At 41.0% G+C, this 15,317-nt stretch overlaps 1 protein-coding gene across 1 annotated transcript; it reads left to right on the forward strand.

Annotated features, from left to right (window-relative positions):
• Positions 1-501: 501 nt before the first annotated feature.
• evc2 (EvC ciliary complex subunit 2) lies at positions 502-15,257 on the forward strand. Its single transcript, XM_023325267.1, has 23 exons — positions 502-1,070; positions 1,853-1,928; positions 2,156-2,334; positions 2,434-2,490; positions 2,603-2,789; positions 2,884-2,984; positions 3,155-3,220; positions 3,336-3,470; positions 4,109-4,248; positions 4,337-4,661; positions 4,742-4,981; positions 5,574-5,749; positions 6,097-6,256; positions 6,386-6,562; positions 6,660-6,970; positions 7,485-7,659; positions 8,910-9,053; positions 9,165-9,392; positions 9,484-9,695; positions 10,755-10,842; positions 10,937-11,112; positions 14,383-14,484; positions 14,731-15,257. The coding sequence occupies exons 1-23, from the start codon at positions 861-863 to the stop codon at positions 15,086-15,088; spliced, it is 4,023 nt and encodes a 1,340-aa protein (XP_023181035.1). The 5' UTR covers positions 502-860; the 3' UTR covers positions 15,089-15,257.
• The last annotated feature ends 60 nt before the right edge of the window (positions 15,258-15,317 follow it).

The following is a 15,317-nucleotide window of genomic DNA, read 5'->3' on the forward strand; positions in this document are numbered from 1 at the left end:
TATATATTAATATCTTCCAACATTTGTTTTCAATTTTTCACAGAATAAAGTAAGTCATTAATGATTTAATATTTTATGAATTCTGGCACTTTGTGATAGGTTTCCTATCTTCTATTTGTGTGTTCTATTCATTGAGAGAAATTATCCACCTTTTGTATGTACAGTACAAGCCCTATAGGCATCAGCTGTACACTTCAAAAGTAGATGACTCTGAAATTGGAATCTGGTTAGGGCTTTTAATCCCAGAATAATTAAAAGGCTATTTACGTCTTTTTAATTAGTCTGAGCTGCACTGGAGCATCTCAGATAATCATAAATACTAAGACTCAACTGAAAGTTTTGACACAGAGTCTTTGAACCCCATTTAAGATTTAAAAACGTTTTATTTTACATGTAAAAAGACACAAATAAGCATGTTCAAAGGATTTTTTTTTTTTTTGGACATTAGAAAAGGAAGTCCCTAGGGGCCATTTATGCAAGAGCCAGGTACCTGAACACTCAACGTCAATGTATGTTTTATTTTGAAAGATGAAACAGGAAGCTTCATGGTGTTGTCGTTGTTTTGATCATTTTTAAAGGAGTAGTCTGTTTTTTCCATCTTTTCCAACTTTTCGAGACATTTTTTTTTCCAACTATAATTTTGTCTACGCCGAAGAGGTCTGTTGTAAGCGGCGTGTCTGTTACCATGCTGCGCCATTAGATGAAGACAACCAGGAACGATGTTCTTGTGCGCTGCGCACCCTCACACATTTATTGCGAATAAAGCAAAGTTAAGTAAATATTTAGAGGATTTTAACCGCGGCGCAATGCAGAAACAAGACGGACAGTTAGCTAGCCGCTGGTAGCTCGCTAAATTACGGATGTTTCGGGCACACTTAATCGCACAGAGGCGCACATTATGCTCGTTTTTCTTGCATATCAAAGTTTTGTGTTTGTTTTCGCTCTCTTTGAACGTTGCCTGCGGTCACAACGTCAAACTGCGCGCCGGTGTCACGGAGGACAATGGTGAACATTATTGCTGTAACGGTACAAAATGGGACACAACACCTTTTACCTCAGGGAAATGTGGCGTAAGTAACTTAGCTTGTTGTTGTCATTTGTTTGTGTTTACATATTTATTTTCGCCGTGTCGTTAAAGGCTTGCAGTATTCATTTATGCTGCATAACTGACCAGTACAGTATTGCGAGGGAACGCAAAAGTATTGCGAGGGAACGCAAAAGAAAAAAAATTCCCCATGTCCCCTAGAGGGCTCCGTAGAGTTGCGCAGTATGTAATTAGTTTATTACTTAATCCTTACAGTGGATGCTCTACTTAAGCAGTGTTATTTTTGACGATATCTACACCCGTCAAAATTGGCAGGAAGTATTGAAACGCTTACTTTTATTGACACATAAAGTGTAATTTCTTCCCATTCTCAATAGCCTGCCTTTCAGAGGGATATTTTAGTATTCTCCCATCAGAACATTTGTGAGGTCAAGCACTGATGTTGGACGAGAAGAACCGACTTGCAGTGCTTTGCTCTGAATCATACCACACATGTTTTGTCAAGTTGATGTCACTGTGTACTCAAGTCAAGTTCCTCCTAATCCAACTCGCTCATTAATGTCCAAATGGAGAGTCATGTTGAAAGCGAAAAGGCCACCAGCAAACTGTTTCCACATAGTCTGAAGCATGAAATTATCCGAATTGTTACTGTGTGCTGATGACAATGTTTGGAAATTATTTCTTTAATTATTTACTTGCATTGTCTGAATACTTTTGATATATTTATGTAATCCATGAAGGGTTTTTGTGTTCTTTTAGCTACAAATTTTCTCAATTAATGTATAATAGTATTTTTCCCATTGGCAGGACCTCTGTACCCTTCATGCAATGCATCAAGACCAAGGAGGAACGTCAGCCGACCTAACGATGCTCAGGATTAATGGTTTGTGTTAGCAATTGCAGACAAATGCTGACTCTATATTTCTAAATACATGCTTGCATGTTTAATGTAAGACAATAAGACTTTTCAATAAAAATCTTTCAGTGCACTGGTAAAAACTAAGAAAAAATGCATTTAAATGAGTAATACTCTTAGAATTGACTGTCATTTCAGACATTTTAACTGTGTTTATTTCAAGTTTTCTCCAAATACTCTCTTCTGGTCTTTAGGTAAAATGGACAACGGGCTCCTGTCTGTTTATGGATGGGACCCATCTTTGTCGTCGGCTTCCGTAGGGCCATGGGAACACTCCATTTACTCCCCCTTTAGCTACATTTCAAACATGGTGCACCTCAGAAAGAGCAGAAGCACACTCATCAGACACACCCCACACCAGCCTCCTCCTCAGGTCATCTCTTTCTGATCTGAATGTTAAGCTTATTGGAATAATTTGATATATTTTTAGAAATAGTCAGAAATTAAATATTTTTTTTTATTGGTTCCACAGGTTCAGAATGTTGTACCTCCATCTTTCTTCGAGGTTAGATTTTATAAGTGTGCCCAGGTACATCAGCCGCGTGCATTATAAATCTGGCAAACGTTTTGTTCTTTTGCTTGTCCATGAACTTTATTGGTAGAAAAAGACATACCTTTCCTTGTCAATCAACTCGACCTAGGTGAAGCTCGACACCGACCCCCCCCAATTGACGTTCTTCCTGCTGATCCACAACCTGAGCCCCCTGGGTGGGACCAACCTGTCTCAGGTGGCCATAAGAGACTCCATATCTGGGATCAAACCCATCAAAACTGAAGGCAGGGTCGTCGAAAGAGGCTACCAGACGTTTGCTATCGATTCACTGCTGGGTGTGTGACTGCATCAGAATGTTCTACAGTATTATTAACATTTAAAACGTGTACTTTCTGGGAACCAGAAACTGATTTGGATTTGTTGATTTAGCCGGATCTCATGTTGTGGTTAATTACACTGCTCACGTAAGGAGTCACAATAATGAGCTCCTTGATCTTCCCGCTTTCCTGACCTTCTCTAATGCATCACAGGTGAAAAAAAGTTTCTCCTTCTATTTAATCATATTTTATTTACTCTAACTAGTGCCTTTGCCAAACCAACTCTTTCAAAATCTCAACATTTGTTCAGAATAAAATAATAGGATTATTCACTGCAATCTTACTAAGTATGTTTTCTGTGTTTTGACCTTTTTACCCCACAGAATGACGTCAGTATGTTTGGGCCACTGAGAGCCAATCTGACACTGAGAGTAAATTCAACTGATAGGGTAAGTTACAAAGAGTGCCCTTTTTCTTGCATAATTAAGCAATTGTTTGTGAACTTTCTTTAGGTTTTCTCTTTCATGAGAATAAGAAATCTTGTCCTGTTGAAACTCTTTCCAGATTTATCCCAACCATGGAGTCCATTTTGCTGGATTTGTTGCTGGTTTCTTTATCACATTGGTGTTGCTGTTGCTGGGGGTTCTCGCCATTAAATTCACTAGTTCCAGAGAAAGATTTTGCCTTTTTCAGCGAAAGGTATCAAAATTCATAGTTATTGTTAAGTTATTCATTCATTTGTAAAAATATATATAGATATACAGGTAAAATCAGAAAAACCAATATTTTTTCTTGACTGTCTAACATTAAGAGTTGTTGCCTTTTAAATAATATGACTTGTGCCAAGTGTTTTGGCTTGTAACCTTCTCTCTTTGTCCCCCACATGAAACTATTTTCATTGTGGCCAAATAGTTGAATTTTACTTTGATCAGACCAAAATAAGTGTTTGAGTTTTTACCATAACATAATCCACTCGTTGCCCTCTAATCAAAACAGTCTTAAAAAGCAGAAGCTTAAAAAGCCATGGCATCATCATCATCATCATTCCCACACTGTTTAAAGACATATTCATTGTTGTATATGCAAACTTCTAAATTCATTATTCTGCCATTTAACAAATACAAATCATTCTTACTGATCTAAAACTCGGGGAAAATTTGCTCTATTATCAGAAGACAAGAATAAAAGTTTTTGTAAATATTCCAAAAGACTTAAATATGGTGTTTCAGCTGCAGGTATTTATTTTTTATGTGCTTTTAAAATGCACGTATGTTTGTATTTATTTTCTGTGAATGTGTGATTTATTATTCATGGACTTTCTGCATTTTGTTCTGCAGAGAAACAGATGTCATTTGGACCCTGAGTATGCAGATTCCAGCATGAGTGAGACAATCAAAGATGAGGCTGCATTTGAGGACAAGATGGTGGACGTCATGGTGCTGGAGGATCCACAGAACATGTACCAAGCTCTGGATAAGTCAGTAAACTAATCTTCTATTAAAACCCTCAATTTAACTCTGAGGATGATCAAACTGCTTTACTTTTTTCTGTTTTTCTTCCTGAAGCCTTGAAACGTCTTCCCTGCTACAAGCCTCCAGTAACCTGGAGGCCACCCGCATTCAGATATACAAAGACCTGATGTCCTGCCTGCTTGGGGGGCTGCTGTCACGGGGCCAGATCAGCGCCCAGGCCCAGCAGAGGCTGCTCAGTGTGGTTCATGGTCAGCTGCTCGGAATGGAGGGCCGCCTGAAGGAAGAACGGGGCGCCCGCATGGCTGCCCTGGCTGGACAGTGTAACCTGGAAACGCACGAAGAGATGGAGGCGGAGCATCAGGAACAAGCGGCTGAAAAGGCCGAGGCCGAGAGGCTTCGTCAGCATGCGGACCAGCAGGTAGCAAGAACGTGTTTTGACTGGAAGAAATACCCTTAAAATGACCCCATTCACTGACCTTCTGTCTGTGACGTTTCCAGGAGTTTCTCCAATGCAGCCGCCTCCTGGAGAAGCTGCACAAGCAGAGGCAGAGTCACCTTCGCCGCGTCCTCTTGGTCCAACGTGAGGACGCTTCGGCGAAAGTCCAGAGAGAGATCATCGAGTGGCGGCGGGTGGAGCTGCACAAGATCTTCTCCGAAGAGCTGGAGGAGGCCACGAGGATGGGCGAGTTAGAGAAGAGCACAGCAAAGAGACTGCAGCATGAGTACTTCACTTGTCAGGTGAACATCATTTTAGTAATTGATTATTCTATTGATTATTCTGATGATTAGTCAACCTTCTGCAGATTTTTCATTTAACAACTTAAGCTTATTTTATACAAGTTAAAAAACATTACAAAATGCAAATAGAGAGTTAATCCAATTCCTTTTCCTCCTTTTTTTTTAAATCGAAAGCTTGTTGATTTCTACAATCGATTCATCATGATAAATCTGATTGTTTCAGCCCTACACTGAGTTTCATAAGCATTTTGCCTTTCATGAAATTGTAATTGAACATGAATTTGTTATGAGCCTGGGATCCAGTTTTTACAACATTAGGAAGCTCTTTCTTTTAAATTTTTTTAACAGTAAAAAATTTTAATAAAACAAACAGGAATTAAAAACACACAAAAAAAAGGTCTCCAGCAGGGCATGCACAGCAGATTCACAGATTTCTGAATCTTTGTGAGATGGCTTCAAAATTGTACTGAAGATAGAAACCATGGATGTATGACGGTCATTAAATACCACATCTACACATGTTTTTTTAATTTTATTTAAGAAAACATTTATTTTATTAATTCATTGCAGTATTATGTAACTTTCTGACCAGGATCAGCTGGAGGAAGTGCTGGATGTGGTTGTTGCCAATCAGCGGTACGTCCTGACTGAACGCAGCGCTCAGAGGAAGTTCCTGGTGCACAGCCTGCACAGCCTCGAGGACCTGATCTCTGAAACGTTCTCCAGCGCCTCCAGCAACCTGGACAGCTGGTTCTCCCACATCAAGAGGTCGGCACCGCAGCCCATTTCTCCCCCATCCCACTAACACCAGCATGTTCACTCAACACAGCATTCAGATACTTCTCAAACCAACCTACATGACATTTGGGTGAATGTCATCATTTTTATACGTGGGAGTTGCAAAGATGCCCACAACTTGTTTCATTAGAGAGCCAATGAAACTTCTGGAAATCCTTTTCTGTCGTATTTTGCATTTACTTGTGTCCCACACAACAGCTGGCTCTATTCACCCATCATCTCTAACATGTATCGTAGAATCCTTACTTTCTGCCACACATTAAAATCACTGTGGATCCCAGACATTATTTGAAGTTGTTGCTTGCATTGACCACCAGTGGGAGTGCTGTACCTTCAGAGCAGCTGGATCAGCTGCAAGAAAAGGCCCAGAAAGACCTCGTTATGGTGAGGCAAAGACTAGATGAGACCCTGAACCAGGAGAAGAGAGCGATGCGCTGTGGACTGATCAATAAGAGGAGAGAGCTCATCTCAAACATGGTGAGGAGATTAAATGAAGTTACTTCATTCAGTCAGTTCATTTGGGGACAGGCAGGGAGACCGGTTGTTAAAAACCATTTCTAAACTAAAATTGCATTGTTAGTAATCTCCTCGTTTCCTCCTTTCCAGTTGAGGGTCCACAAGCAGAGACAGAGGGATTTATCCAGCATTACCAAAAGTCTGGAAGAGAAGATGGACGAAGCGCACCATCTGCAGTGTTGGCAGAACTTACTGACCGCTCGCAGCCTGGAGCTCGCAGAGCTCATCAACAGTCTGGATGAGGAGGCTGCTGCTGACATCCGCAAGGTGCCCCTCTGACAGCAGACGCTGTAATATAATTGAGCTGGATGCTGAAATATGAACAAGGTGAACATCTTTGGTTCACTTTCTGCTTTCTCTTTAGGTGACGATGCGAGGGATCCAAGGAGTGATGGCTGATGTGAAAGCCATCCAGCCTTCCGCGGCTCAAGCCGTGCTGACGCTGCTGCCGCCGGGTGCCAAACACCCCATGCTGCAGGAGGAACCCGAGGCGGGGTCTGGCAAGTCTGCAGGGCAAGGGGCTGGTGCTCTTCTGCAGGGCCAGGAGAGGCTTCATCGGGAAGGCAAGGCAGCACTGCGCACCCTCAGCTGCACCAGGGAGTCTCTGCAGGAAGGCATGGAGCAAGAGCTGCGGGAACAGAAGGAGCTCAGGGCTCACTGGAGAGATTTCTTTCGGTCAGCAATGTGATAACATGAATCATGAAATCCAAATATAGGAAAAGCTGTATTAAAGGAAATAAAGAAGAGCATTATTTTGTAGGAGTGCACTGGTTTGTCGGTGCCAATCCCATTAATTTTGGGAGATTGGTGATCGGTTGATACTTGCATGTGAAGCCAATCTTATTCCCCGATCTTATCAACCTCAGCAAGGTCTAAAAATTGACTGTTAGCCCCGCCCACCAAGTCATGCCAATTGGTAATCAGCGATCGGCCAGAAAACTGCAATCAGTTCACCCCTAGTATTTTGTATGACAGATTTTCTGTCATCACAATATGAATCCCTGTTTTCCACATTACATGTTGAGAAATTCTCCAGTAACTACTGAAGTAGCTGAAACTAGATGATTGACTGGCTAAAACAATGAATAATGGGAATAGCTTTTTTTCACCATTATTCAGCTCAGTTGTCAAGAAAGCTCTTACCTCAAATGTATAAAGTTTTCTGTTTATTTCCAACTTTCCCACTTAGGTGTCTGTGTTCGTCTCAGCTGACGCTGTCTGAGGACGACCGGCTGAGGATGAAGCTAGAGTTTCAGAAGAGTCTGTCTGTCATAGATCGCTGTCTGGTGCTTCCCCACGCCGTCTCCAGATCTAAACTCCACGCTGCTCTGGCTGAATGGAGAGCAAAGAGCGAAGAGGAGATGGTGAATAGTTAAACACATATTACAGTCATCAGTTTATTTGCTTTTACAGACCCAGTTAAAAATCGTTGACTCTAGTGACCTCTGTTTTCTCAAAATATATACTCAAACAAGTGTTGTACATAACCTCTGTTTTAGAACCGCAGGACTTGAATACTTTAAAGAATATGACAATAAATAGCACAAGTTAGTCTTCATGAAAGACAAAAAGCTTTTTGAGTCTGGAGTCCCTCTGCAGGGACATGCAGTAAAAGATAAACTTATTATGTGAAGAAAAGCAAGTCTTGTGCAGTTGGGCTCCCTAAAATAAAGCATTCTAGTGACAAAGTTGTTTGGAGAAATAAGAGTCCTGGAGCAACAACGCTGATTAGAACAGGAGCAGAAACTATAATATGCACCTTAATGTCGTAATTTTCTTAAATTAAAATTTCTATAGTCCTTTTCTTTAGCTGTAACTTCAAAACTCAACTACCGTATTTTCTGGACTACAGAGCCACTATAAGCCGCACCCACAAAGTTTAAAAAACAAAACAAAACTGCAAACGTACATATATAAGCCGCTGGCATCTCCGCCGCTCTCGGTAAGGACGCATCCCTGAGTCTCCAATGCAGAACCATGGATTCGTTCACGCCGTGTTTACGTGCAGCAGCTCTACTACCCTCCTGTACTACCAGATCGATAGCCCTGAACTTAAAAGTGGCGTCGTATGAACTTCTTCGTATGGTTTTCCATGATGAGGGAGTGTGAGTTTGAAAACATGAGAAATGTTTTCAAACTCAAACCCCTTCATCGGGGTGCTGCTAGCATGTGCTTGTTCTTTGATTTCCGATTTTGACTGCCAATGATTCATTTTCTGCTAAAGAGCCCCCTGGTGGTTGAAGAAAAAACTGCACTGGGCTATAAACTGCATGGTTCAAAGGGTGGGGAAAAAGTAGCGGCTAATAGTACGAAAAATGCGGTATATATCCAATTTTTCTTTGATATTTTCCATTAAGCCACATCTCTTAGTCTACGTGAAAAGAAGATTCTGGCTTATGCTGCTTTAACTAGATGAGAAATGGTGAGCGGTGTACGCTGGGAGTACAAGACAGCTGTAGCCTATTAGTACGTGGCTTCTGGATGACTCCATATTAAGAAATTAGACGTGACTTATAGGGTGGCTTCATTTCTAATCATAACATAACCCTCTACCTGGAGTTATTTCACAACAATACTTGTGGTTTCTGTTTTTTCTTTTCTTTTGTTTTTTTAGGAACATATGCAATCAAAGGGGAGAAGCACGGAGGCCAGAAAGAAAGCAGATACATCTGAGGTGGTGCGTTTCCAAAAACGGCTCCAGGACAGGATTGATCTGTTTGAGAAAGAAAGGGAGATGGAGAACAGTGTTATGAACAAGGTAGTGCTGTCTTCTTTTTGATTCATTTTCAGGTGCTTTTACAACTAGTCCAATTGGAGTAACATTTACAATAAATTCTCTATATCAAACCATTGTTTGTGATTTTGGCAGGTGATGGAGGAGATGCAGAGGGAGAGGGATGACTATCTGCTCTGTCAGGCAGACAACCTGGCAATGCAGATGGCTACAGTCGTCCTCCAGAAGGCTGAGCGATGGGCCAAAGTGTTGGAGACGTCCAAGGCCATGGTCACCCTGCAAAGCCAGCTCATCCAACAGCTCAGGGAGAGAAATGTCTCAGAACTACAGGATATGGCTCAGAGTATACACAGCCACTGCTTGGTAGGTAGATCCTGTCTGGAGAATCATCCATTGTCTCTTTGTATGCCTTTTAAACTGAAGGAGGTTTTAATTTTTGCAAATCTTGCAAAAGAGCCTAGAAGAAGCAGAACAACAGCTTCAATCGGAGAGGACAGAGCTGGACAGGCTAGGAGTACTGTCACACAAGATCCAGACCGTCTTTGAGGGAGAGGAGGCCAGAGAGGAAGATGACGTGTTCGAGCTCCAGCCCGATTGCAGCATGACGTCTATTCTCCAGGATGCGCTTCACAAGTGTGAGCAGGTCATTGCTTTGACGTTTGAAAGGTGAGCTATTGAGCTAACTTCTAAATATCTTTCATTTTCCCCCCCAAACTGCAACAAATAAACATATGTTAAACACACCCAATCTGTACGCCTCATTGAACAGGCTCTTTATCTACAAATGTACATGTTTTTAGCTTTTTTTGTAGCACACCACATCACTGAGATGGCTCTCAGTATTAAATGTAATATTTTTGAACAGTGATGCATCAAAAAGGCTTTGATTTTACTGAACCTCAGTGCCGTGTGGGAGTAAGATCGACTGGTAGCGTTGAAATGATTTAGATTTTAGTTTGCAACATTGGCAATGGCAAAATCACATGTAGAGTTCCTCAAGGCTCCATCCTAAGACTGCTTGTATTCAGTATTTGTATACCTGCCTGCTCAGATTAGGAGGCATTACAGTATATCTTACCATGCATATGTTGATGACATCTGGCCAGACTCTTAAGTGTCAGTAGGAGGATGGATTCGAATTTTCTCCATCGTAATACAAAGAGGACAGAAGCCATTGTTATTGACCCTGTGACCACAAGGTTAGAGAGTCAGTTCAGTTAGAAACCTCAGGGCCAGCAAGGTTGTGATCAAGCTTGCTAGTCTGCTAAGTATATTAATCAGTTAGTACCTTAGGAAATTAGAATAATTGAGAGCTTCCTGTGACAAAACAACCTCAGCCCATAAGCTCTTCTCTAAACTTTACAGTGGACTTGGTTTTGTAAGGCAAATACCGTTCCCCTAGTAACTATGAAAATATGTCTGGTCTTTTCTATCAGGACTGAAAACCTTCATCTTTTAGAGTAGCTTACTCATGAAGTTTTGGTTTTAATTATTCATTTGTTTTAAATTAGCGTTCAACTGTCTGTGTATTTTAGTCTTAATAGTTTAAAAATTTGTTTTCAATGCTATTTACTTTACATTTTTTCCTCTATTTTTATGTTAAAAAAAAAGAGAACTTGCAGGTTGCCTAGTGTTTGGATGTTTCTATAGAAACGGTGTTAAAACGGTTTAGGGGTCAACTGAGGCTTTAGACATTCCCAGTGTTGAAACTGTTCTTCTCTTCAGGTTTCAAGAGATTTCCACCAGCAATCAAGTCAAGGAAGAATTAAAAGAACAGATCGAGCTCAAAAGGCTTTACTCAAACTGTGACCAGGTCGGATTTTATTCTCTGTTCATTTCTACATTAAATACGCGATGGAAATCCTGCTGATGGTTAACAGAGCGTAAAGAGAGTCTATACTTGACAGGATCTGGAGTTTACCTCCCAGCTGGTGAAGCAGAGTCGCGTCTCTGACGGCGTTCTCCTGGAGGTTCTGCGTCTCCTCCTCCCAAGTCTGCCTGAGAGTGAACTTCTCTCGCTCAGCGACGCGCTCTGCCGCAAACAACATCCCGTTTCTGCTTTTACAGAGCAAGAGCACTCTGGGTAAGGAGAGAGTCTGTGGTTTATTATCTGGCAAATGACCAAAGCCTCGTTTGGGTCACGTTCTTTTTGGATTTAATCAAACTGTATTGGATGACATGATGAGAACAGGTTTGATTTATAGTGAGACTCATTCTGGTGCAGATGTTAAAAAAAAACATTTGAGATTTTTTCTGGCAATCTGATGTGATTAGGCAGCTCCAGAGGAATTCTTTGTTTTCCCTATCTTTTCTCCCTTAAGAACAACCTTTGCTCACCAAATCTATGTCCACGTCTGTGTTGTGTGTCAAACACAAAAACCATTCCGTCAATTTAAACAGAAACTCCAAACATTTTAACTTTCTTTCACATCAGTCAGTGCCTTTTGAAAGTAAACTTACTTATCAGAACCTGTCTTAGATGGCATCTAACCAGTTAAATCTCTCTGCTTGATTGTCTGTTTTTGAGATGTTTTTTTTTTTTTTTAATAAAAAAACAATTTAAGAGGGTGTTAAATTGGGTCAGTGTACACATTGGCAACAGACTGACATCGTGGAATGAATTTAAAATCAGCAACTTATTTTATTCTTTGATGGAAAGTGGGTAGAAGTGTTTTCTTTTGCTTTCTCTGTAGTGAAAAAGTGTGAAGACCACCAATTCATGGCTCTACACCTGTATCTTGTTGATCCTTTGCTGAGGAATATTTGCTAAGAATGGATTGAAATTAAAAACTCTTCAGTTAGCAGACTGAAAAAAAATTAAATCCAAAATAAGTGGACAATATGACCTTCATTTTGAAAAATAGAAGTGATAATGAAGTTCTTGAGGTTGTTACTCAGCAACTCAGAACCTTCTTGCTGCAAACACAGATTGTACCAGTATTACTTTAAGTTAACAAAATCAATCTAGGACAGTCGAAGATCTTCTGTTTTACCCCCAAAATAATCATTTTTGCTTAAGTAGCCTTTGAAGTATTTCTCAAAAAGTCATTTTAACATATTCTAAAACAAAACCAAATGGTTACCCTTCAAAAACTGAGATTTATCTTGAGGCCTTGGCAAACTAACATGATATAAATTTAGTACGAAAAAAAAAAACATATTGCAAAGTTTGAACTGCATGATAAATCTGTGGAGGAGTTTAAAGCAGTTCTCTTACTGAAAACAGAGCCAGCTGTTTCTTTCAGCCCTTTTGGCGACCAACAAATTAGCGCAAGCTAGCACCCATCTTTCTACGAATCAGCTGCTTCGCGTTGCTTCTATTTCTAATAGATTTGTTAAAACAGTTTTCTAATCGAAGCTTGTTGAAACACAACCATCTACAAGTGAGATCTTTAATTTATATAACCTCGCTGCAGTCTGCTTCCCCTCAGCTAAGATGAAGAGATAAACATTTTTACTCCTCATTTCGCTTCCTTCTCTTATCCTAATAGCCTGGAACGCTGTTTTATGTCTCCTGCTGAGTTTGGCTTGCCTTGCTGATGAGGAATGCCTCCAGCAGGAGTTTTGGATTGCTTAGTAATCCAGCAGAAAATATTGTGTCTGGAAAACCATGCAGTATGTTTTCCCTTTCAAGGTCTTTCTTATTTTCAAAGTGTTCAGGAAAATTGCCTTTTCTAGCCATTTTATACTCCTGCTAAAGCGAGATGACGTGATCAGTAGGGTTTAGTACCAAGATGTACAAGAAATGAAGTAGAGATTCAGATAGTGTCACATTATGACAATGGTAAATGGACTGAACTTACATAGCGCTCATTTTGACCACTCAAAGCGCTTTACACTAGAGTCACATTCGCCCAGTCGCACTCACACCAATCGGTAGGCAATTTGGGGTTAAGTGCCTTAAGAGGCACATCAACATGTGGCAGGAGGAAGCTGGAGTCGAACCTACAACCTTCCGATCGCAAGACGACTACGCTACTATAGAGCCACAGTCGCCCTAAGTGTTGACAAGTGTTGATCCCCTGCTGATCCAGAAACTGAAATTAAGTTGTATTTGAATTTGCTTTGCTCAGATCAAAACTGACTGGCTAAAATTGAAAAAAAAAATGCTTTTGAAAACTGACTCTAACCCAGGACAAACTGTGCTAACTTAGCATTTGTTTACATCACTGTTCCTCTTATCCATGTAATTTGTTTATCGTCAACTTTCGTCAGCTCTTTTGACATGGCGAATTATATCTGACAACTTCATTTGTGTCCCATTCCAGCTCAAAATGCTCCACGTTCCTTGAAGTCCAATATAGTTCTATCAGTCTGCACTCAATTACTTTTTTATTTCATCTTTCAAGAAGATGAGATACAAAAATCAAATGTTTCAAATCAAATTAAGTTTCAAAATATTAAATTCAGTTGTGTTTTAGTGACAATTATTTCCAAACCAGTACATGGATTTCAGATTACGCTGATTCAGATTTAGTCTCTAAGTGCCTTTATTCTTGTTGAGTCATGCCGATTGAATCTGAGCAACGTAAATTCAAATACAACTCATTCAAAATCAGCTTCTGATTTCACAAAGTTCTGCTCACAATTTAGCTCCTTGCGAAGGATTGAACGGTGTAAAAGGTTTATGATTGACAGACGTCTGTCTGTGTCTCCCGCCTCTAACATGTGTTCTTCCTGGGCCTTTGGATTCCCAGATGATAAATTGAGCAGTTCTCTGTGAGAAGAGAAGTTATATTGTTTTATCACCTGCTTTAAAATCCCCCAAAATGTTCTCCCTGACCCGTTTGCTGCGCTCCTTGGTCTCAATACTGCTTGTTCACGAATGTTCCCTCAACAACCTGTGAAGCCTTCAGATAACAGCTGCATTTAAGATGAGATTAAATCCCTCGCAGGTTGAATCTGTTGACTAATTAGTCTGATTTATGAAGACAATCTGTTGCAGTGATTTCATGAGATCCCAATAAAATACGGTGTGTGGTTGTAACGTGTCAAAAGGACAACAGGTTTTAGGGATATGAACATGCCTCGCGGTTGCAGACTTCCGTTTAGAGGTTTTTCCGTAATGGGAACTTTTATTCCACTGGGCTGTGGACAAGAAAAGCTCCACTCATGGCTGCTTTTATGCTCTCAGAGTTTGACTTTTGCATCATGCAGTTCACCCCTCACTCTAGCTGTGTGAAGCGAACTGAATGTTTTTACTTTAAGAAGTGTCCCTGAAGTCATCTCTGAATGAGAACACGGCTTTGTGGGGGAAAGGCGCCTGACGGTAGAGACGTGACATTACAGTTTTTTGGTGTAAAGCCATTGAGTTGCTTTAAGACCACGATGATGACGATGCCTCTTTCTGCAGATGTGCCGGGGAGCAGAACAGAGCCGTTCCTGTCAGACTGAGAGAAATTGCGGTGCGGAAAATCATCATTAATACGCCAAACGGCGCTGTGGAAAGAGAGAGGTGGGTTCAGCACGTTTCTGCGATTATCTTTGCTTTTAAATGAAGGCCGGATGTTCAGCTACCACCGAGAATAACTTGTGGATCAGTGGTTCGCCATCATCATTGACAAATCCCAAATTAAAGTGAAACATGGCTTTGATCAGAGGAATGTTTGTGGCTTGGCGCCAGTGGCCACAAAGCATGAGGTAAGCACAGAAATACTCTGACCCAGCTAACAGCGGCCCCTTTGTTTTCCAACTCTGTCAGGCTGGAGGAAAAGAGACTGAGCGCGGTGGAAAAGCTGCTCCCTAGGTCCCGTCTCCTGCGTCCTAGAGATGCCGGACCGTTGCTAGCTGACGACAGAGGAGCTCGGGATGTTTTGACACCAGCCGCACTTGTTCCGCAGCTGCGGAGCGACACGGCGGAGGAAACGGCACATGGCCCCGCAGGGGAAAGCGTGACCTCAGACTCCGCCTGCGGTGCGGTGGGCAGCCTCTCCACCGGAGAGCGCTTGTTTGTGTTTCGGGATCCACCGGAATCCAATAACTCTGTTGTCGTCCCAGAAAGGAAAAAGAAGAGGAATTTTCTCAATTTCAAGAAAGGCTCAGTTGCTCCTGCAACCTGAGGCTAACACAGTGCCTTTTCTAATGTTTATGTTGTAAATATATTATATAAATAAATAAATCACCAATAAATTCATAGTTTTACTTTGGAGCTGAAAGAGCATATTTTTGTACTTTTTATTATGTATGCAGTGTCCGGCTTTGTTTCAATTAAAGGCAGCTGACTTCTTACACCTTATGTCATTTATTTGCATTAGACACTGGAACATTTCAGAAAATGTTCATTTAGTT

The sequence above is a fragment of the Xiphophorus maculatus genome, chromosome 20 (assembly GCF_002775205.1).
Source record: "Xiphophorus maculatus strain JP 163 A chromosome 20, X_maculatus-5.0-male, whole genome shotgun sequence".
In the NCBI taxonomy this organism is placed as follows: domain Eukaryota; kingdom Metazoa; phylum Chordata; class Actinopteri; order Cyprinodontiformes; family Poeciliidae; genus Xiphophorus; species Xiphophorus maculatus.

Coding starts and splice junctions, on each gene's coding strand:
- evc2 (XM_023325267.1), top strand. CDS start 861: ATGTTTCGGGCACACTTAATCGCACAGAGGCGCACATTATGCTCGTTT. Junction 6,971..7,484: donor CACTGGAGAGATTTCTTTCG/GTCAGCAATGTG, acceptor TTTCCCACTTAG/GTGTCTGTGTTCGTCTCAGC. Junction 9,696..10,754: donor ATTGCTTTGACGTTTGAAAG/GTGAGCTATTGA, acceptor TCTTCTCTTCAG/GTTTCAAGAGATTTCCACCA.